The 23,150-nt window shown below is 37.5% G+C and overlaps 1 protein-coding gene across 14 annotated transcripts in view; it reads left to right on the top strand.

Annotated features, from left to right (window-relative positions):
* DENND1A (DENN domain containing 1A) overlaps window positions 1-23,150 on the top strand; it is a 651,854-nt gene that overhangs the window by 619,799 nt on the left and 8,905 nt on the right. For 8 of the 14 annotated variants that reach the window (XM_072430340.1, XM_072430333.1, XM_072430329.1 and 5 more), the window contains 2 exons: window positions 7,937-7,996; window positions 15,419-15,507. In XM_072430340.1, coding sequence (XP_072286441.1) covers window positions 7,937-7,996; window positions 15,419-15,507 — 149 coding nt within the window. The remainder of the gene's footprint in view (window positions 1-7,936; window positions 7,997-15,418; window positions 15,508-23,150) is intronic. The other 6 variants (XM_072430330.1, XM_072430331.1, XM_072430338.1 and 3 more) reach the window with 2 other exon arrangements.

Here is a 23,150-nt window from a genome sequence, read left to right as displayed (position 1 = left end):
TTACATGCATCTGTGAGACTATCACTTGTGACACAGTAATTAGAAGTATTTTGTTGGGTACAGGTTCTATTTATTATTCCACTTTATAAAAAACAAAGAAGATTGCTTTTGAGCAGCACAAGAATAGTAAGCTTTCATGTAAATCTATTTTCTTTTCTAAATAATTTTCAGTGTCTATCTCTACCCTAAATTTACATGATGTAACTATTCATAAAGATTTGGTCTAATTACCGTGATATTTAACACTAATTTTCCTTTTTGCCTTTCAAAACTATTTTTTTGCTGCATCAAATTATGTGTAAATCAAATGTTGTAATTGTAAATAACTTCTGCTTCGTTTGACTAAGCCAGGGGTGCCCAACAGGTGGATCGCAATCTACCAGTAGATTGCAAAGGCAACGCGAGTAGATAGCGAAACCCTGCCTTTCAAAATAAACTTTACTGTGCACAGGAGTTATTAGGTTCAAGGTTTTATTGTTGGTAGATCATTTTGACTAGGTCATTTTAAAAGTAGCTTGCAAGCCAAAAAAGTGTGGGCACCCCTCGACTAAGCTGTTACACAGCAATGAACGCCCAGAGAAGTAATGGCAGCTGTATATCTGCCAAGAAAAGGACCTAACTAACTTAATACTTTACTTTTTCTTTTAAGTTATTACATTAAAATGTGGCTTGGTTTATTTATTGTACTGAGTGTATTTATAAAGATCATCAAATCTTTATTATCAAATATTTAGAATCATTTCCATCTGCTTCTTTCCCTAAACAAGGCTCACAATCAAAAGTTCATTTGGTACTATTCATTGTTTTGATTTGTGGTAGGAAAGAAGTTGGAAAGCTGATTTTTAATAAGGTCTGCCTATCTAACATCAGTATTTTTGGCTGACTGGACACATTTTAAATAGACACATTTCAATCCGAAACGGAATGTTCAAAAGCTCATTTTGGTGTAACAGTTTGGTGTTCACAAATGTTTGACCATATAGTAAATACTACTGCTTAAGGGGTTTAGGAAAAAAGCCCCTTTCATTTGTAATCATCAGTCCCCTCTTTAGAATGATTAGACCCACATTATAACTGTCATTGGCTATGGTAGTGTGGTGATTTTTTTTGGAGTTGTAAATTGAGGTAGTAATGTAGCTGATTTCATAATATATCATCCTAAATCAGAATAAATGTAGGTGCATAAAGAGGTATGAGGCAAGAGGTAAGACAACTTGTATATGTAATAGGTATTGGATATCAAAAAAAGAGTAGTGCATGTCTGCATTTCTCCAGTATGTTGAAATGCATGTAAATGCAAACCTTGAATGCAGATGGGCTACATTAACAAGAAACTACACCGGGTGCCACTTCTTTCATCCAAGAACAGGCACTCGAAAATACTGTTCACACAGGATTAGAAAAATTAGAAGATTGGGGAAAATGTTACCTGGTCTGATGAATCTTGATCTCTGCTGCATTTGGATGGCAGTGTCAGAATTTGACATTTACAACATCTAAACATGCATCCATCCTGCTTTGTATCAACATTTCAGGGTGATGGTAGTGTTGTAATGGTGTGGGGGACATTTTGGGCACTATAGTACTAACTGGGCACTGAAATAAATGCAAGATCCTACTTTAGGATCGTTACAGACCATGTCCATGGCTTTTTATGTTTCTGTGTCAGAAGTGGGGTCCTCCTAGGTCTCCTGCCATAGCGCCCCTTTTCATTCAGATTTAGCGTACAGCGCTGCGTAATATGTTGTTTATATCAATACTGTTTAATATTAATAACCCCCCATTGTACAGCAAACCACCTAATCCCATAACTTTTTTTTGTATCTTCTGCCTCTTTGTCCCTAGTTCACCCTTCAACACTTCAATCATTATCCCTATTTAATGTACAGCGCTGTGTAATATGTTGGCGCTATATAAATCCTGTTTAATAATAATAAATTCAGATGGCAACGGATAGTGCAAGCTGACACTGTTGTACCCTGTGCCTGCAGATCAGCTTAAATTTGTTTAGAAGTTGATTGAGTTTCCTTATTCACCATTACAACAATTCTTCCCTGTAACATATCATGAATCTTTCTCTTTCCTCCACGTACAGAAAGATTAGCTACAGTGCCATGTACTTTAAACAACAATGTTGTGCACAGTGGACGGAGGAACACTAAGATTTCTGAACTGTAGCCTTGGGGCTTGCCCATGCTTTTCTTTAATTTTGGTTCTCAAATCCTCAGACAACTCTTTGCTCTTCTTTCTCTGTGCTCAGTGTGTTACACACAGACAACCAAAAACAAGATTGAGTCAACATCTCTCTATTTTTTGGTTACAAGTGGGAATTTCCTTACTGCCAGCACCAGGTGAGTTGAATTACAAATTAAAGGAGTGTCACTTGCTTGAAATACAAATATTTAGTTTGATTTATCTGATAAGGTGCCAATAATTTTTTTTCCAGGCTTTTTGCTTTTTTGTGTTCTTCCAATGCCAACAAAAGAAACAAACATGTAAATACCAATATCAAAAGCACTTGTAATTGCAACAATTTTCTGGAAGAAGTGGTACATTTTCTGACATAAATGCAAGGGTGACAATATTTTTGGCCTTGATTGTATATATTATTTTGTTAATTCCGCAACAAGTATGTAATTACCAGGCTCATAGCAAAAATGTAGAAACATTTCTGGTCCATGGTGGTTAAAAATGTGGTATTTATCATTTATTGGTTTGAAGTGAAAGTGTAAAGTGTTCCTTATAAACACTGCTGGTATGGTAGATATTGCTAAATATGTAGAACTTTATTTTGAATTTTCACATTTCAACTTTTTTACATTGTTTTTAAATTACTTTTTCTTTATTTCTAATGACTGTTCCACTGGATATGCAGTTTGAAATAAACTGTCCGTGAATGTGTTAAACTCAGGAACCCCAAGCTTATGTGGTTTGTATGTCTCATTTTTATAACATGCTGCAGCTTTTCCATGCCACAGGGGATCCTGCTCAGGCTGTGGACGAGCTTACTGTATGTGAAGCCTAGAGAGAACGAAAAAAAAAACTTTCTATTGCAAAAATTGGCTTAAGGCGAGGATTATCCGTGTTTCAAACATTATTTCTCAGGGCTATCCTCATGTCCTTGGAGTAGCTGAAGGACATATGTAGGATAGGTGAATCTGCACATTGCAGAAATTTGCAATTAAAACAAGCCTTTGAGCTTGAAGTGGTCAGTATTCAGCCCTGTGATGAAGCATATTTATCTTCTCATTCTCACACAACTGCAGAGTAAAATGCCCTACTTACAGACAAGCTTTCTCTACTCCAAAGCTCCTAGACTTTCAATTGTTTATTCTGCCTGTTTGTATTTGTCTAATTGGCAGAAACATTTACAGAGTTAGTAGCATAAACAGTGATATTGGTTGATTTAAACCTTCATTGAACAGTCACTCTTACTGAAAGCTTATATGCATTGCTTTGGAAAATTTTGGATGAGAGTCTAAGCTTTTGTAATGGCAAAGATATATTTGTTCATAAAATTATCCAAGACTTTTCCTACTGTAATTTGTACTAGACACTTAAAATTAACCTGAGAAATAAAAAGGAATAATACACTAAGGTGTGATCTGAGATTGGTGTGTTCATGGTCTGATGTTTGCAGCTGTTAGCAGGAGGGTGTTATCTGCTAATTCTTAAAAGAAATGCAATAACGGGTCGTGTGTTTCATAATAAGCGAGATGAAGTCTAAGTACATAACAGGGAAACTAATGACCAATCAGATTCCTTTTTTCAAGTGATAAAAGCTTCTCCGATTGTGAACTATGAGCAGCTATGATTTGTCACTGTAAGCAACAAGTTTACTACTCTACTCTCTTTTACTCCTCAGTTTTGTTTTTTTGACTATGCCATCCCTCCCTTTATGACCACAGCATACCCATCTTCTGATGGCCACTTCCAAAAGGATAAAGTGTCATGTTACAAAGCGCAAATCATCTCCAACTAATTTCTTGAAAATGACAATGAGTTCAGTGTACTCATATGACCCCCGCAGTCACTAGATCTCAATTTAATAGAGCACTTTTGCGAAGTGGTAAAATTAGAGTGATTTGATTTGCAGCCAACAAATCTGAAGAATCTGCGTGATGCTATCATGTCAGTATGGACCAAAATCCATCTAGCAACTTGTTGAACCTGTGCCATGAAAAATTATGGAAGTTGTGAAGGCAAAAGTAGGAACATCCCCTCAGCGTGTTTTCTCAGCGCCAACTGATGAAAGGCCCAAGCATTGATACAAGACACATGGTCATGTTTACACTTTGACTTAGGTGCTGAAACAGGGAGATGATTGCCCCGGATAGGATTCCACAACAAGGACCACAGTTCCTTGGCTAGGTTTTAAGACTCCTCTTCACTATGCAGGGCAATCATCTGCCTGTCTCAGGACCTATGTGCTGCTGAGAGGAAATCTACCTAATGTAGGGGATTGAGCACAATACAGGCTCACCCCTGTGCATCCACTATGAGGCCAGACCCAAAAATGCTGTCCTCATTTTACCGGGTTTCTTTACCTCCACTAAGAAGATACTGGAAATATTCTTGCACTTTATGTCTCGGGAAGCTTCCCTGAAGAAGCTATAAAAGGTAAAATGCATCGGGACCACAAGACTCACCAGATTGAGCATATTTGTCCTCTTAAATATCTTTAATTTATATATTAGTGGAACTCTGTTTAGAAACATTTTGTTAATACAGGAACTATAATCTTATCATTACTTTCCTAATATTGATTTATGCTTTAATAAATCTAATTGACTGACTTTGCCAAAAAAAACTTTGCTTTATTTATTGTCACTGACTACAAGGGTCACAAATTTACTTTTCTAAAATATCTATATATTGTTTATGCAAGTATTTATACACAAAATACTGATTTTCAGGTTGTTGGAGTCCCTGCATATTTCTCTGAACTGCTTTGTTAACATCCTGTAGCCTCCTAAAGCACTGGAGGCCATTGGACCATAGACCAAGACTTTCTACACAGAGAGAAGAAATCCTAATCACTTGGGTTTTAGAATTTTGACTCATGACTTTGATGCATTGTTCTGCTTCTTTAATAGAAGTGGCAATAGATTCTAAATCTATTGTCCCAATGTACCCTTTTTTGGGGAAATTTTCCTAATGCTTCTTCTGCTGGAGTCAGCTCTGTTCCCGTCTGTTGTGCTTTTTTCTACCTGTCAGGATTCAGGTTGGTGGTTTATGGCTCTGTGATGGTCCCTGGCTGCTGTTGAAGATCATGCTAGACTGATGAGTCAGAGGATTAACCATCACTTTACAATATCCAAAAGGCAAAGATAGAAAAGTAGTATGTTAACAATATTTTTTTTTTCAGAAGTATAGCTGCTTTATATCCTACAAAAGAAAGACACTGTTGTTTATTGGCTTTAGTGTTAGTTTATCTCAGCAATACTTGTGTGTAAGGTCACATAATATCTAGATAAATGGAGGACAGGTACGTTTCATCCATGTGTGTTTTACTGTCTGACACATCTGTTCACAGCCAAAGTTGGACAGGAAGAGCATCCCACACTTCTGTCTCTGCACATTTTAGAACCTGTGATGGGAACCATATGATCATGTTTTTGTCTCTTTACTAGAAGTGGGAGTAAATCGTTCCAAAGAAGTGCATGCCAGACGCAGATTTCTAGTCTGGCTAAGTCCCAGTGATTCCACCTCCATGTTTAGATGGTGACACAGATTGATATTAACAACTTCAGTGCCGTTGTAGCATCCATACAGTGTGGGAACTAAAGGTTTCTCTGCATTGTAATATTGTATGAAAAGCTAGATATAGCAACATAGAAATTCTATTTAAAAAAGACTTATTTGTTATTTACTTGTTTAAGGTAAAACTCTGCCCAGTTTTTTTAATATTTAAATTGTATGGGTTTTTTGGTATGCAGTTTTTTTTATAATTGCGTGGTATGGTGTGTGGCCTAACATAGAAATATTATTCTAGACTAACTGTATAGATGGCTTTACTGAATCTGCTGTGAGCTGCACTATGCATGATTTACAATAACCATCTAAACATTTTTATAACAAACAAATGGGTTTTAAGGTGGTAAAATGCGTGAAAAAGTAAACAAGGGTTTGAGCGTTAAGTGTGATAACATGCACAGGAAATTCTTTGGAAATCTACTTGATACACACATTGCATTTTCCCTTTTTACACTTTTTGGGGAGAACAACGCTTTCAGTAACAATTGGGACAAGAAACACCTTAAAACATTCACTGCCTGTTTTGAAAGGATTGATAGGTAAAATGCTTTCAACCGTAGTCAAAAGTAGGCATGGTCAGTAAAGTGGGTGTTGCCTATGGTTTAAACTGTGCCATCTTTCTACCTTTGCTTTGCTATGTTTTAGGCAATATAGAACCTAAAAAAACTAAAGATTATGAGAGTAAAAAAAAAGGCTTTGTTAATGGCAACAATAGTATTTGCTAGCATTGGTGTCAGTGCCCACAGTAATAACCACTAGCAACCACTAGGGCCAGTAATTTTTATCACCATCAAGTGTTAGGGCCAGTGATGACAAACTCCTGCAATAATTCTTAGCAAGTGTAAAGGCCAACAAAAACGCTCAATATTAGGTTTAGCAATAAAAGTAAATGTCAGAACCCTCATTAACACTACTTAGCAAGTGCCAGGGTAAACAACAAGCACCATTACAAAACCCCTGCCAACAATAACTCCCAGCACGGGGAAACCCCCTGTGTTTAGTGGTTTTTAATAACAACAAATTCTCCAACTAAGTCAGCTTTCTCTGGCACTGCTGGCAAAAATATCATCAACTGTCACCCATTGAGCGAGAGATTGGACTAACAGAACAAGGCAGCACAATTGTAAGCAGTGTGATAGAACACATTTAGCTTCTTTTTTATGTACTCTTGTTTTTTTGCTAAGGTCTCATAACCTCATTGGAAGGTTTGCCAGCCCTCTGGGATATTAAATGAGTTACATATGAAAAGAAAACCTCAACTGCAGTTCAGTCTTCTAGATAGCCAAGGAGCACCACTTGTCTTGTACTGAGTATTGATGACCTATCAGGCATATACTGGACCCAACTGTAGCCCTGGAATGAGGACATTAGGATATCAGCCATACATTGCAGACATCATGTACCCTTCATTCTAAATCAACCATATCTGAATGAATCAGAACTTCATAAATTATAAAGCCGTATTTTTGTGTCCTCTGCAAAAAGATATTTTACTGAAGCAATATTTTATTCTCATAACAAATGCAGTTAGTGGAAAAAATGAAGAATAATGTTAGTAAGAAAATACAGAGTAGCGCTATTTAACCCTAAGTAGAATGTGGATTAAAGCCTATCTCCAGACAAAATCTCTACCCTACCCCCCTCTAACCAATTCCCTGTATTCAGTGACAACAGAATAAACCAGTGCTGTACACATAGTGCTGTTCAATACCATGGATAGGGGAGGACAAATAGCAGCCAACCCACTGAATCATCCGCCATATGAAATGACGGCCATCTGTCCCGGTCAGTCGTTAGTGATCTGCCCCCCAGTGGAGATCAGCTTTATGTCCTTCAACTTTCCATTGCTGACTCTGACATCTTTGGCTAGTATTTTTCTGGATTTCTTGTTTTCAACCATACTTCTTAAATTTAAGTTCATCTTTACTTGAATCTGGAGTGGAATCTTGAATGCCTGAAGGCAAACAGAGAGGTTTCAAATATAAACTAAGTAAAAATAAAAAATCTTCAGTCTAACTTTATAATAAAATATGTTCCAATAATCTTGTTTTGTGTGTGTTATGATTCCTTTGTTATGAGTGCATATTCGAATATGATAAATCCTTGTTAAAGTTAAGGTATGATGTCTAGCTCATGTGCATTACTTGTTACTGATATGTCAGTTTTCATTTTGATGCAGCAGGAAAAGATTCCCCCGCCACGTCCTCCTCCACCAAGGATACAGCGGTGCAGCATCCCTGTGAGTACAGTCTGCGAGTCTTTACTTTTCACTTAACACTGCCTGACTCGCTCTCTGTAGTTCTAACTTCCCTAGATGGGTCTGTCTTATTCTAAAAAAAGCAAGAATGATACCCCTTTCTCTATACAACACAACTTAAAAACTTGCATCTCTCCAGGCTTGGTAAAGTTGTGTAATGCCTGTTCTATTGTGTTTGGTTTGGTGTTCTGTAAGTGCAACTTTCTTTCACTGTTTTGGTAAAGTGGAATTAGCATCAGAAATAAGTTTTATGTTAAGTGTATGCATGCTAAGTAATGTATAAGTGTAAAATAGTTGTCCATGTTTGGCTCACTACAGCCTTTCATGTGATTTGCATCATAGTTTTGCAATGTGATCACTAAGAAAAAGAGACCTGGGAAAGGCTTTCCTTTGCCTGCAGCAGACTGATGACATCATTAGCATAGTCACCTGCCTGGGTCTCAAGAATGTCTTTTTGATAATAGGATGTGGCTCTTATCTTGAAAATTATATTGTTAACATGTCAGAAATATATTTTTGCAGAATTGTAAAGTTACAGATAGGATCACTTTAAACATGTATTAGGTGAAGGATGATGAACCGTATTTTACTTTCAAACTCTATCCATTTTTTTTTCTAATTTGGATACAACAGTGAAGGGCTAGAACATCTGGATATCCCATACTTTTATATTACAAGTTTAAATTTTGTTCTTTTTTAAAGGGGAAATATTTGCTTTTTTAATTAATTTTTCTTAAATTTGTTCATTTGTACTTAGACTAATCTGGATGGCTAGTTTCTACTGTGGAAATATGGTGCAATTTACAGCACCTAAACATTTTACTGAAGTAATATTTCAAGTCAAAGGTTTTTGATATACACATTAGAACACTATGGTAGTTGTTCTAGAAAATCTTTTCACCATGCTGAACTTGCACTTTTAAAACTGTTGTTCTTAAGAATTCTTACAATGCATGTTTTGCTACATCTTTAGAGTAACAAGCTTTCACTGCTTGTACCTCTACACTTAGGAATTCAATAACATTCGCAATATGAAAAAAGATTTCCTATCACAGCGGAGAACTGCATTATTTAAGTCAAACAAATCTAAAAAGGGAACCTGTTTTTTTATTTAATGAGATTTATTAAGCTCTGATAAAATGTGCCAACATATATTTACCTTAAGAACATCAGTTTCCTTATCAGTACATAGATGTAGCTACAATGGCTCTCATTTCTTTATTTGCATTCAGAATCGCAAACTATAGTTTTAACATTTTCCTGCATGCCTAGCCACAATTTGTCTATCAGCAAGGGTAATACATGAAGTACACAAGGGCTTTTCTAGCTTGCAGAGTAATGTATCAAGTCTTGATGGGATGAGAATGAAACATTTTTGTGATTTATTGTCACGTGGATTCTCAAAGATCTCATTGATGACATAAGACAACTAAATAAATACATTTTGAGAGAAGGTTTTGTAAGAGGGTTTTGTACAGCAAGTCCATAAAGCAAACAAAACATCTGCTTCATAAGAGAGTGGGAGAAAAGCAACCTATAAGTATCCACTATCCACCATCTATACTCTGACATTCCATTAAAGAGATTATTGTTGGCTGAAGTTTCTATCCAAACATTTGATACGCTTTCAGGGATCTGCCACTGTGCTCAGTGGTTCTTTCCACAGACAACACATTACTGCTTGTTTCAGTAAACAAGTCTCATTGCCAAGTTAAGTGTAGCAAACAATTTTCTAGAGTTTATCATAGTCATAACATGGTGTTGAGGTACATTAAAATTATTTATAAAATTTCCACCACCAAGCGCAAACACTTCTGTTGATCTGTCCTGATAAAGAAAGGTTAATTATAGCCACTGAAAAAGATCGGTTGTCTGTATGTATGTATATATATATATATATATATATATATATATATATATATATATATTTGTTTATACATGCATCATGCACAAATATAGATAAACACAATTTCCTATTTTCTGCCACCTAGCCAGTCAACTGTTCTGTGACAGTTCAGCTTCCTAATTAGCTCTGTTGTTCTTTTATAATGTGTGTTTTTCCTCTACAAGTTGCTACAGGCTTCATCCTTTTATTCTCTTGATGCTATGTTGTTCTTGCTTTGAGAAAGTAACAAACTGTTAGAAATTCTCAATGCATGGCCATTGCCTGCTAAAACTATTATTTTTTTTTTACTTTAAGAGTAACCTACATCTACTCATAGGTATTGTTATCTGAAACTTTTAAACTCACATTTGAAAGCAGTAATTGGTAAACTTTGCAGTGTTGTATGGGAATGTTTGTGTAGTTACAGCTGTTTTGAAAAAACTGTTTAGTCTAAAGACTGCCACTGAACCCCAAAATATTAACTGCAATCACTTTCTTCAAAATGTATCCATGGTCAAACCAAAAATCATAAATCTAATATATTGCAGTCCTATTTTCTTTTATCTTTACTGTGAATAACACACTTTGGGTTTTACTTTGATTGTTGGGATTTCCAACTCCTAGTACCTATTCTGGTTGATACCGGACTTTTCTACCTGTCCATACTTGATAATGCTAGTGGTAGAGCTACTGTACCCTGAGCACATCCCAAGTTGTGTGGCTAACAAATAATAGGAGATAGACAATAGACATAAAGAATTATGGGTTCAAGACAATGTACAACAGGTAATAGGGCTTGGTATTTTCCTGGGAGTCCCTAATGCACAGCACTACAGCTACAAAGTATTGTAGAACAACACAGATTCAAAATAGGCCACCATACAATCTAGTGGTCTGAAAAAATGTGATTTAGGCCCTAGGGGGCACTGAATATAATACACAGTATAACAAGTTCGATTTGGACCACAATAGTTTTCTTTGGTCCAACACAGGCCCCAGGGGGCACTAGACATGCATCAACTCATCAGTAATATACATTTACTTGCCATACAGATTTTTTACCATAGATTCATGTTGCTAGTTGTACCCGACGTTTTGCCTATTCTGGCTATCTCAGGAGTATTAGTTTGACAACATATATTTGCCCCTTGCAGTAGTTATATATGATCCTGTGGAGTGGTATACTCTGCTTATTGTAAAAGGTCAGGAGGGTGTAGTGCCTCCAGAAGATGTTTAAAGTGAAGTAACGTTGAACTCTCCCCTGTAACAGGAGCAATGCTGTAGCAGGTTTGCTAAAAACCTAATATGACAGATTAGGAATCTTATATGATGTATATGTGAATATTCCAGGTATTCGACAGTCCATCAGTCCTGAGTGATTTGCTTGCGTGCAGAGGAGCAGGTCCTCTGGCTATCTCTATATTAAAAATAAAAATAGGAATTTTTCATAAACCTGTTCCAAAACTCTTTAAAGTATTATGTTTTACCAGTACAAAAACCCAGATACAAACTAAACTCCATCACCCATTTTATTTATTAAAGATAGTTTCCTGCCCTACTTTTAGTCTTGCACAATGTTATATACTCCTCCTTTGTAATTAAATTGTTTACTCTGGTTTTACTGCACACAATCAGGTCATCACAATGAGCATTAGAATTGCAGCAAATCAGAAAGAGCCTAACTGATGGTCATTCAGCATCATGTTATCATTTCCTCCCTAGCTAACCTGTCTCTGGTTCAAGCCTTTCAGCCATTGTTTATCCTTATTTTCAGTCATGGAGTCTTATCACATATGGCTACTAACACTTGTTTATTGAAAAGCTACATACAGTAACTTTGCTGTTCCTCCCACTTTAGCACATTAATGTACTTTAGAAGATCTCAATCTTTTTTTTAAAAAAAAACTTGCGATTTTTCTCAAATTACCTGGTCCTGCCTTGAAGCATTTTGTTTAGTTACTTCCTGTTATAGGATGACAACACACTGCTCTTCACCTCCTAGCTGTGCTCATGGCTTTTTGCCTTTCAATGGAAACTGCAAAACCATTTGCTGATGCCTATGGCACAGCCATATTTTCCATGGTTACAATGACAGATGCCACTAAAGTAAGAATATGTAGGCAGGAAATGACTGGAGGAGATCTGCAGCACTCAGATGTAAAAGGAAATGAAAATAGTGAAAAGAGAATTTTAAGTAGAAGGACAAATAGTAATTTCTTACTTCACTTATCTTCATATTTACAAAATGCTTGGTGTCATCCTAGTTCACGGAATAAAAATATATAACTGTGTTTAAATAATCCCGTTTTCAATGAACATCGACCTCTTGTTAGGCAGGAAATAAAGCAGTTGTGGTAAATATACCCCTTTTTGCAGGATCTATATTTGTTAATTAAATTGAAAAGGCTAATTTTTCTTTTAGTTTTTTTTTAGGTCCACCTATCCAGAAAACGTTTCTTTTTGTACAGCACTTATTTGGTAATGTACAGTGTCCATGTTGGGTGAAAAATAACCAAGAGGAAAGAATTGGGTTCCTTCTATAAAATTACAGATGGCGAACTGAGGGGGAACTAACCACCTCCTTCCTGGAATACTTGTAAGACTCATAACCCAGTTTATTGTAAAAAAGGGTTATTAAAAAAAAAACTACAATATTTAAAGTACTTATTTACCTATATTTCTCTACACAGATTTAAGTTTGCTGAATGTGCCCTGTATCAGGCCTCCTGTAGCAGGCTGAGCACCATGGTTTCAGGGTCATCCTTTCATAAAAGTACTACTAGGACATTCTTTCTAAAATGCTAAATGCCTAGCTGTGTCTGAACTTTAGACGGATATAAATGACGTGTATTCAGACCTTATTAAAGGTTTTTTAAGATGTGTGCAAGAAGAATAAAATAACAATTATAAAAAACAAAAACAAACTGAGTCTGCAAAGGATTAACATAAATAAACCCTAGAATTACTATTGTCTAAAAGTCTTGCAATGTACTGAATGCAAACCATACTACACTTCCTAGACACAGCATTTAAAACCTTTTCCACTCACTGAAAATAGTTTTCCTGGTACTGACCTAACTTACATTTAATCTTATTTAGATCTTCATGTTCGTGGCATTAAATTTTCATGGCTTGAAATGCTCAGGACACACTGACACTGGAAAAAATGTGATGGTGTCACCTAATGTCTGAAGAAGTTGTTTTCCCCTAAGGACACATGTGGGGCTTAGGTATCTTTAAAGAAGGAAAGAGCCTAATTAAAAATGTAAGACAGGTGGTATGAAACCTTTTTCGAGTTATTACAGCAAAACACATGAATGCACTGTGTAGTGAATGGCCTGAAGACAAATTTACCAAAGCTTAACAGATGCTACTTTTGTAGGTTTAATTCTAAAGCACAAAGTATCTAACTTATGCAGAAATCTAGAAGTTTACAAAAACTGCAACCATTAGGAGAACATAGTGAATTTACAATTTGGCATTTGAAAATTTAGAGGCTTTTGTACATGGGCTATTTTTCAGGTGAAAACTGTTTTTCTTTCCACACAACTCAATAGGAGTCCAGAGACAGGTTGACAATGATTAATGCAGCTTTTAACAAAGTCAAATGCAGGTAACATTTACCTGTGAATGAACTCAAACAGGAACTCAAAGGTTACTAACTTAACCTGTGTAACAACAGTAAGCAAATTTCAATTTGTTTGGTACAAAGTTTTTTTTTTTTGTTTTTGGTAAAGATTTTTAAAAAAGCTGAACTGAGTTGGATGGTAAAGGGACCAGGAAATATGCTTTTTTTAACCCATCTTTGGTCTATCAATACAACAGTTTGAAAAAAGAAACAGCTATTTTACCAAGGTAGTATCTTTCTGCCTTGTTGTAAGGTTGTATTTAATTTGGCAAAGCTTCTGAAACAATTTGTGTGTGTGTGTGTGTGTGTGTGTGTGTGTGTGTATATATGATGCCTATTCCTGCAATCATGGATATTCAACAGAAAACTTTGGTGAAAAAACATCCTGTTTCTGCAGTTGTTTTTCATATAAAGCACCTGTATTAGCAGATAAACAATGCTACAGATACTGTTTGACCTTGTTGCTGTGGTCAAACCCTGAGCCATTTTGACAGCCATGTTCTGCCATTTTCACCCATCTTCCCTCCTGCATAGTACCTATGGCCAGCTAGGCAATTGATCATATTGGTGGGCCAAAAAAAATAGTAAAGGACAGGAGTTTGTGAATATCTTAAGTTTTTTGTTGTTGTTCTTGTTGTTTTGAAGCAAGGACTTAATAGAATTTAGTTTTTGAATATAAACAAAATAGGCCGCATTAAAATAAAGTGGGAATGCCTCATTTAAACTATGAGGTATTTTATACTGTTGTTTTCAGAACATTTTATACTGTTGTTTACAGTTGTTTTTGGTAAAAGTACTATTTCTACATGGCAAATCATTTACTGGTAGGGCTAGTAGAGTAATAGAAAACCAACAGATCGAACAGTCATTTTGTGTAATTGAATCATTAATTGAAAAATCTTAATAATATCTTTTTCAAAATATTAATTAGTATTAATAATATTAGCAGTATGGAGTTCAATTAGTGACGTAAATCAGTCTATGAAAAAACAGGTGTCAATTAGGACCCTTATTTAAGGAAAGAAGGCAGCAAATAGGGTAAGTGTCCTTATCTCACAACATTAGAGGAGCCTGCATGAAAGTCTTAGCTATAAAGGCAATAAAGAAAGGGCGAGTTTACTAAAAAGCTGTATGCACACTAAGGAAAATGGCAGAGCTCGAGTCCAAATTGCTAATAACAATGACACTGCCTTAAATGAGCCACAATAGCTCAAAATAAATATGTTAGATAAAAAGTTGGATAAAATTAAGGTTGATAAAGCTCCAGGACCTAATGGAGCTAAGCTCTGTTTTTTCAGTGTTGGGACTATTACTGTTTAACAACTTTATTATTGATATAGAGCTATATATGACATTTTTGGTATTAAAAGTAGCATTTCTGTATTTGCAGATGACACCAAACTATGCAAACTCCTCATGACCATCACATAGTTAACCCAGAATATCTGTAAACATCTCCACTCCCCCTGAGGAAGCCAATTCGACCACTAGACACCTTTGACCCTAACAAATTCTGCTGTACTTCATATCCGCCATACCCCCTAAACGGGAAAAGGCATGACATACTACAAAGACAAAATTTCTCTTTAGTATAGATGAAGCTATCAATGCTGATTGTTTTTTTGTTTTGTTTTTTTTTATTGTATACTAATAACTATTGCATACATGGTTGCATTGTTTTAATTACATGGATCTGACCATTTAGGTATATATCATTCATTCATGTATTAATTATTATATAATGAAAACCTATTTACCAGTTTGGCCAAATTGTATATATGAGGTAATAATTTAACTTTCTTGTGTTTTTTGTGGAGATAAATAAAAAACTGTGCCTTCCAGTCTGGGCTGTTACACATCTAATTAATTTATAATTTTTTTGTTACTTTAGGTTCGCCCTCCTAGGCCTAATGTTCCTCGACGCCCCAAAAGCAATGCAGCTGTAGAGAGCCGTAGGACATCTATATCCAGTCCTGACCAGTAAGTGCCAAGAATTTTCCTTTTCTTTGGTATGCTATTGTTCTGAATCTATTGGTAGCACAAAAGAATATTCCTTAATCCTAATACTCTTTTACTAACTAGAACATTTTTCTTTATTGAATATCATGCAATGTCATTTCAGGTACAGCAGGGGTGTCAAACTCAAGTACAGTGGGCCAAAATTAAAAACAAAGTCACGGGCCAAACTTGAAACTGAAATAGCACCACTACTTCAATTCCCTGCGTCAAGAAAACAGTTCAATGCAGGGCCACGTATAGGCAGAGAGGCCTCTAGTTGCAAGTGATGCTGCTACTACTTTTACCGGCATTACTTTCTATAAAAAAAAGTCTAATATTGGGCCACGCATAGGCAGAGAATTGTAGTAGCAGCGCTATTTTAATGCAGTGGTGGGCCAGCTGCAATTCATATTTAGGATTTCAAAAAAGGACGTTGCAGGCCAGATTTGGCCCGCGGGACAGAGTTTGACACCCCTGAGTTAGAGGTTCTCTTTGAGAAACTTCCATCCAGACTTCCAGGATGAATAGTGGAGGAATAATAAGTGTTTTCTTTATTTCATGGCTGTCAGATCCCTGTGGTCTTGGCTGATAAAGTAGGTCTAGCTCAGGCTCTTCATCCTCCATTTGCTCTGGAAAATCACAGGGGAGGCATCAGATGATAAAAAGACCGGGATATCATACACATACACGCATTTGTGGCCCTGTAAACAGCAATCTGCAACACATATTGGGTATCACTGTGCATTCTCAAATAAAATAATAGTAAATAATTTTTATGGCATCGTTTAAAAATAACTTTTAAACAAAGAAGCTGTAAAGGTTTTATGGAGAATTTTGCAGTATATGTGTGTTTTGCTATTACAGAGGTACATGCAGTTTGAAACTTGACATCCTAGGGGCGTTTAATCTTTAGGCCAATGTGCATTTTATGTGTGCAAAAAAAAATTGCTTAGTAGCAATAGGATAAAGTGCAATCTACAGTCATGTGCACTTCTCTGAATAATGGCTAAGTAGTTATTGGTACTCTTGGTTGCAGCTTGAGTGTCCTAGATTCAAAAACAATTTTACACTAGCTGCATTGAGTTTGTCTTAACATTTCTATTACTCTAAACAACATTTGATTGTCCAGAAACAATTGTGCTGAAAGTAATCATAGGAGATTTCTATTTCTTGCAACAAAATTCGTTACAGGCACAATGAGTAAATGCTTTGGCATTAAAGCACAGGTGTAGGTACTGGTTCAGCAACCCTAGTGAATGCAGATTCAGAAGCAATCTAGTGCTCCCCTGGTAGCTCCTGCTCTTGCAAATCTCCCAGGCCGGTGATTGTCCGCTACCTTGACAAGTCAGTCAGCAGTCTTTAGGGCCTATAGATCTGCCAAATCTCCTCTGGATGGTCACCAGTTTTTTTTGTACACGTACTACGTGTACAAAGTTTAACACAAAAGAAAAGTCTTCAACGCGGTGTGTGCTGCCCTTCACCAACTAAAATTGCACTTTGCGTTGACTACCCTGCAACTCTTCATCTACTAACAAAGGATTGTACTAGCCGCTCCTTCAGTGACCTGGACAAAGCGGCTCAATTTATCACCACAATGGAAAACCCATTTCCCATTGCCTCTCCCTCTGCCTGTTCCTTGAAGAGGATTTTTTTTTTTTTCATTGATGTACAATGGTCCTTCAAGGGCTCCCAGGTATCATCATCCACTTTCTGTTTATGCTTTAATATCTGAATACCTACATTATTTATCTTGCAGCCTGTTTTAGTAGCTTGGATTTCCCCCTGGCTCTGCAACTTTCTGATGTCCAAGTCATCTTCACCACTCCAGGAAAAAAAGTGAAGTCAATACAATGTTACCTTGTTTTACACTCCTTCCTTATCCCACACTACGTTTTCCCACACTACCTTTATTTCCTTGCTTCTTTCAGATACCCACTCTCCTTTTGTTTTCACATGGTGCATTCGTTCAGCTCTATTATCCCTGGCTTCAGATTCATACAAGTCAGAAAAAGTTGGTTAGGCACTGTTCAAACCTGAATGATGTGCCACCTATGTTTGTATTCTGTGTGCTGATTATTTTAATTATCTCTTGTTAACCTGTGAGGTTAGTATCCAGGAATGTCAAATGGCCTTGGATCCCCACCAAGCCTAACATGGTTCTCCAACACTTGAAATGATTGCTGGCATATCACTTATTCAGAAGACCAATGTTCTGCTGTCTGCTGACAGGGATGAAGGAGGCCACAGAGTGAGGGTTAGGATCAATCTAGTGGGTAAACCAAACTCCCTTTACAGTATTTTACACCTAATGTTCTCACAGCGGCTTTCATCCTTCTACAAAACTCGGTATCAGGTAAAATCATAAGCGGAGATTTCAATTGTATCATGCATAGAGAGGAGGACAGGTGACGTTTGGCAGACACTCATTTCGGGCAGGGATCCGTCAAGGCCTCTCCTCCTACCCTCCTGGCAGAAATGTTACCGCTTCACCACCTGTGGGTTTAGTTGGCACTTGATCAAACACAACCCCATTAGAAAGGCAATACACACACTTCCCCCAAACACACAATTTATTGTCAAGAATTGATTACATTTTATGCTCAGATTCCCCCTCAAAGTGAGTAATGAAAGTTGATATCCACCCCATAGTGGTCTCCGTTTGGCTGCCTCCCACCCCGCAAACACTAGTCCCCTACTTTGGCAGGATACATCTGGTCACTGAATTTCTCTACCCATTGCAATTTCTCCCACTCCTACTCAAACAATCAGTAAAACAACTTAATAGAGCCATGCTCTGCTTTTTCTGGCAGGGTAAGAAACCATAATTTGCATTGCAATAGCTTTACCTGCTGAAGAGTTAGGGTGCCACATACCATATATTATCTTGGCTTGTTTATACTGCTTTTTAATTAACTTTTTTTATTAGGCTAGAATGTTGATTAGGAGTGGTAACCCAAAGCAGATAATTAGGATATTAAAAATGTGTTTTATCAGTGCAGTGCAGTGTGTTACTATGTACCGTGCTTTCAAATGTGCAGCACGCATGGCTTTTAATGTGTTGAGCAGCCGAATTAATTAAATATTCTATTTCCAAATGACAACATGCTGCGTGCATAACTTCGGTTGTTTATACTGCTTTGTTATTGACTGGCTTAAAGCCAACTCATTTTATACTGATTTCCACATGGCCTTCTGTGCCCCATGGCAGCCATTACAAACCCTACATTGCCCTTTCTCACAACTACCACCACGCCATACCGGCATCCTGTTCCGTGACACTAACTTGGATTCATAACTTGGAGGGATCTGCACAAAAAGCTTGCATTGCCAACATACCTCTCCAAGCATCCAAAGTTCAAACATAACCTGGCTGTCTCCCACAAGGTATAGACTGCACTGTGTGTGCCCGCTGGGCAGCAAGGGCCTGACCTGTCTACCAATTGTTTCAGGAGGACTACTCCAGGTTTTGCACGCTATCAACAGTACTACAGCATTGATGCAAAATAGTACTTATGCTACCTTCAGGTGATCATCTATTGCTGAAAACTGTATCTGCAACCAAGCCACATGCAACTACCCCAGTGAAGTATATCCTCCCTCTACCCTAATTAATATCTCAATATGTTTCCAATCTGGATGAGTCCAATGTTAAACGATGGGAGAGGGACTTCCCTGCAGGGGATCAGGTCAGCAAAATTGTCGGATGGCTACACTGCCTTAATCTGTGTAAAACCATCACAAATGAATGTTGGCAAGAGACCCAGTTCAAAATTCTCTGCACTATTACCACTTCAACATTCGCCCCTAGCAATCCAAACATTTTTGAAGCAGACCCTAGCCTATGTAAGGAACTTGACTTCTGGTGGCCTACCACTGGGCCCCTTTGTCATGCTTTTTGGCTACTGGGGAACATGTCACCAAGAGAAGCCACACACAAGCAATGGATCCAGTTGTATCTACTGGCAGCACACAGAGTGATTATGATTCAGTGGCACTGGGCCATACCACCTGACATTGCCATGTTATCCAAGGATCTACTGAGCCTTATGTATGTAGAATGCATGGAGGCAGACATAGCGGTTGACCCTTCTTCAAGTGATGGTTCAACTTTATTCTTAACTCATTCATGGATCATTCATCATCTATTATGTATTGTCCCAATCCATGAGGTATGCTGAGACCATATGATAATATTACCGTCTTACCTGTATTTGTTGTATGCTTATTATTTCTGTCTTTGATTTTCTTATTTCTCTACCCACCACTATTCTCCCTCTCTATTTCCCCCTCCCCCAACTTCTCTCTGCTGTTCTAGCCTCTCTCTCTTTTACTTGTTCCCCTAAAAATGTAACTTTGTAAATGTGTTTGACCTGTCTACTTTGTTTTCCTCAATTAAAAGTTATCCGAAAAAAAAAAATTTATATATATATATACCGTGTTTTGTTTTCCCCGAAACCTACTCTGAAAGTAAGCCCTAGCATGCTAATCATGCAAGGTTGAAATATAAGCCCTCCACCAAAAGTAAGCCCTATTGGCTTTTTCGGAGTGTGCGGTCATGTGGTACATGGAGGGATACCAAGAGGAAGGAGGGTGCAGGAGATTTTCAAAGCACTGGAGCAAGTGGTGAAGAATTTGCAGGAGTAATAACCCTATAGTAACTAACCTGGTGTGACACTATAACTAATAAGAGGTTGATAGATTATTTTTTCAAAGGGTCCTGGTAGTTTCATTCATTAGCAGGAATGCATATTTATTAATTGATTTTTTTTTTTTTGCTTTTACTTGGATTTATATTGGTTACTGTTTGTGGTCAAAAAAGCTTTGGAAGTTTTGTTTCTGTGTCTGCATGTTACTTTGAGTCATATGATAATTGTCAGCACATTTTCTTATGCTGCACTTGATAAAAATCTGTGATTTTCACAGATAAAACAGATTTTACACACACACACACACACACACCACAGAACAGGACCCAACACTAGGGAAGTAACATCAGCCAATGCTAGAACATTAACAATAGTTTACTGGGGTAAAAATCTGTAGAATTTTACAATCACAAGTAAATATTTTACTTTCAAAATTAAATATTGTGTGTGTAGAGTATAGTTTTTACTTGAATAGGTTTTCTTCACTTTAAATTATCAGAATTACACTTAGGGGTGTAAATTTACCTTTTTGTACACAAGATTTATACAACTTTCATTGGGGATTCAAACATTTTTCCAGTTAGAGATATGTGTGAAATTTAAATGATAGGATAAAACCATGGTACTGCAGTGAATGTACTACTATCCCCTGCTCAGAAACTTCTACTAAAATGAAAATATTTCCCATTGATCCCAATAATACTTGGTCAGCCAGTAGCATTGGGTCCTTCCTTGGCTCCATGGCTCTGGAAAGTAAGAACAAATGTTTAATGTTATGCCATACAAAATGTTCTTTGGACTATAACAAATATAGTTATGTATTTTCAGTTAGAGTGACTGCAGTGTTATCAGTATTTACTTTATTAAATATTTACATGGCTTTTATTGTGTTGAGCAGTCCCTTTAAATGAATATGATCTGTTTCCAAATGGCAAAATGCTGTGTTTTTAAAACTGACCATATGACTCATGGCCATATACGGTTGAACCCTATTTAGCTCTTTGTTAGCATCTCTTTTGCTTACAACTGAAACTGAATTTATAAAATTTAACTTTAAAAATATATTTTTTATGAGGCTTTTCAAACTTACACATTCCAGTCTATATTGTATTTCATGTAAAAGCAAATATCTTTGTAAACCCCCCCCCCCCCCCCCCAAAAAAAAAAAAAAAAACAACTTGTAACTGGTCCACCTTCCTATGTTGTCCTTCCTTCCCCTGTTACGTAATGATGCCGGAGTGTCATTCTGTGCAGTACTACTTTAAGCCCAGGCTCTGTGAATATTCTGTAAGGGGTGTACTTAAGAGATCTTAGAAAAAAGGGTTTGGTATTATTATTATTATTACTGTTATTAAACAGGATTTATATAGCGCCAACATATTACGCAGCGCTGTACATTAAATAAGGATTGCAAATGACAGACTAATACAGACAGTGATACAGGAGAAGAGAACCCTGCTTACAATCTAGTAGGTGGGGGAAATTCACAAACAATAGGATGGGAGATATGTAGTGGTGGGAAGTAGTGATGGTTTCAAAAGACAGAAGAAGACGGGTAGGCAAGTTTGAAAAAATGGGTTTTGAGCGCTCTTTTAAATGAGCAGAGCGTAGGAGCAATAGGACGAGGAAGACCATTCCAGAGAGTCGGGGCAGCTCTAGAGAAGTCTTGTGTCCGTGCGTGTGATGAGGTTATGAGTGAGGAAGTCATTAGTAGGTCATTGGAGGAGCGGAGAGATCGGCTGGGGGAGTATTTTTTTACCCAGTCAGAAATGTAAGTGGGACAATAACTGTGGAGGGATTTGAAGGCAAAGCACAGGAGCTTAAAATTGATTCTAAGGTGAAATGGAAGCCAATGGAGAGAACTACAAAGAGATGCGCGGAAGAGGAGCAGAGGGATGGATGAATGAGTCTGGCTGCAGCATTTATGATAGATTGTAGAGGAGAGAGTCGGGTTAGTGGAATACCAGAGAGGAGGATGTTACAGTAGTCCAGACGGGAGATGATAAGAGCATGTACAAGGAGTTTGGTGGTCTCAGGGGACAGGTAGGGGCGGATTTTGGAGATGTTGCTTAGGTGAAAGTGACAGGACCTGGAAATGTTCTGAATATGGGGGGTAAATGAGAGGGCCGAGTCAAAGGTGACACCAAGACAATGTGCCTGAGGGGAGGGCCGAATAACAGTGTTGTTAACAGTTAGATATATGTCAGGGGGAGGTTTGGATGATGATGAGTTCTGTTTTATCCAGGTTGAGTTTGAGGAATCTGTCAGACATCCATGATGAGATGGCTGACAGGCAGCATGAAACCTTATCCAGGACTGAGGGAGACAGGTCAGGGGTGGACAGATAGATTTGAGTGTCATCAGCATACAGGTGGTACTGTACAAGGAGGATATGAGACTACCGAGAGAGGAGGTGTACAGAGAAAAGAGAACCGGTCCAAGGACTGACCCTTGGGGAACACCAACAGGGAGGAGAGTGGGTGAGGAGGAGTTACCATTGAAAGAAACTTGAAAGGAGCGGTCAGACAGATAGGAAGCAAACCAAGAGAGAGCAGTGTCACAGATACCAATGGAGCGCATGATTTGTATTAGAAGGGGGTGATAAACAGTGTACATAACAGTGTGATAAAAAGCAGAGGAAGGATCAAGGAGAAGGAGCAGGGAAAAGTTGCCTTGAGACTTAGCTCTGATGAGGTCATTGGCCACTTTAGTAAGGGCTGTTTCAGTGGAATGGGCAGATCTAAACCCAGACTGGAGGGGGTCAAGGAGAGAGTTGGTACTCAGGTAATGGGTGAGTCTTTTGTAGACAAGGCGTTCAAGAAGTTTGGAGATATATGGGAGAAGGGAGATAGGACGGTAGTTGGAGGGTAGGGAGGGGTCCAGTGAGGGTTTCTTTAGGATAGGGAGAATTATGGCATGTTTAAAAGCTGAGGGGTATTTACCAGTAGAAAGGGAGAGGTTGAATAGTTTGGTTAGGGC

The sequence above is a fragment of the Pyxicephalus adspersus genome, chromosome Z (assembly GCF_032062135.1).
Source record: "Pyxicephalus adspersus chromosome Z, UCB_Pads_2.0, whole genome shotgun sequence".
In the NCBI taxonomy this organism is placed as follows: domain Eukaryota; kingdom Metazoa; phylum Chordata; class Amphibia; order Anura; family Pyxicephalidae; genus Pyxicephalus; species Pyxicephalus adspersus.
Note: the sequence above shows the minus strand (reverse complement) of the source record. Positions and strands in the feature narration are given on the sequence as shown.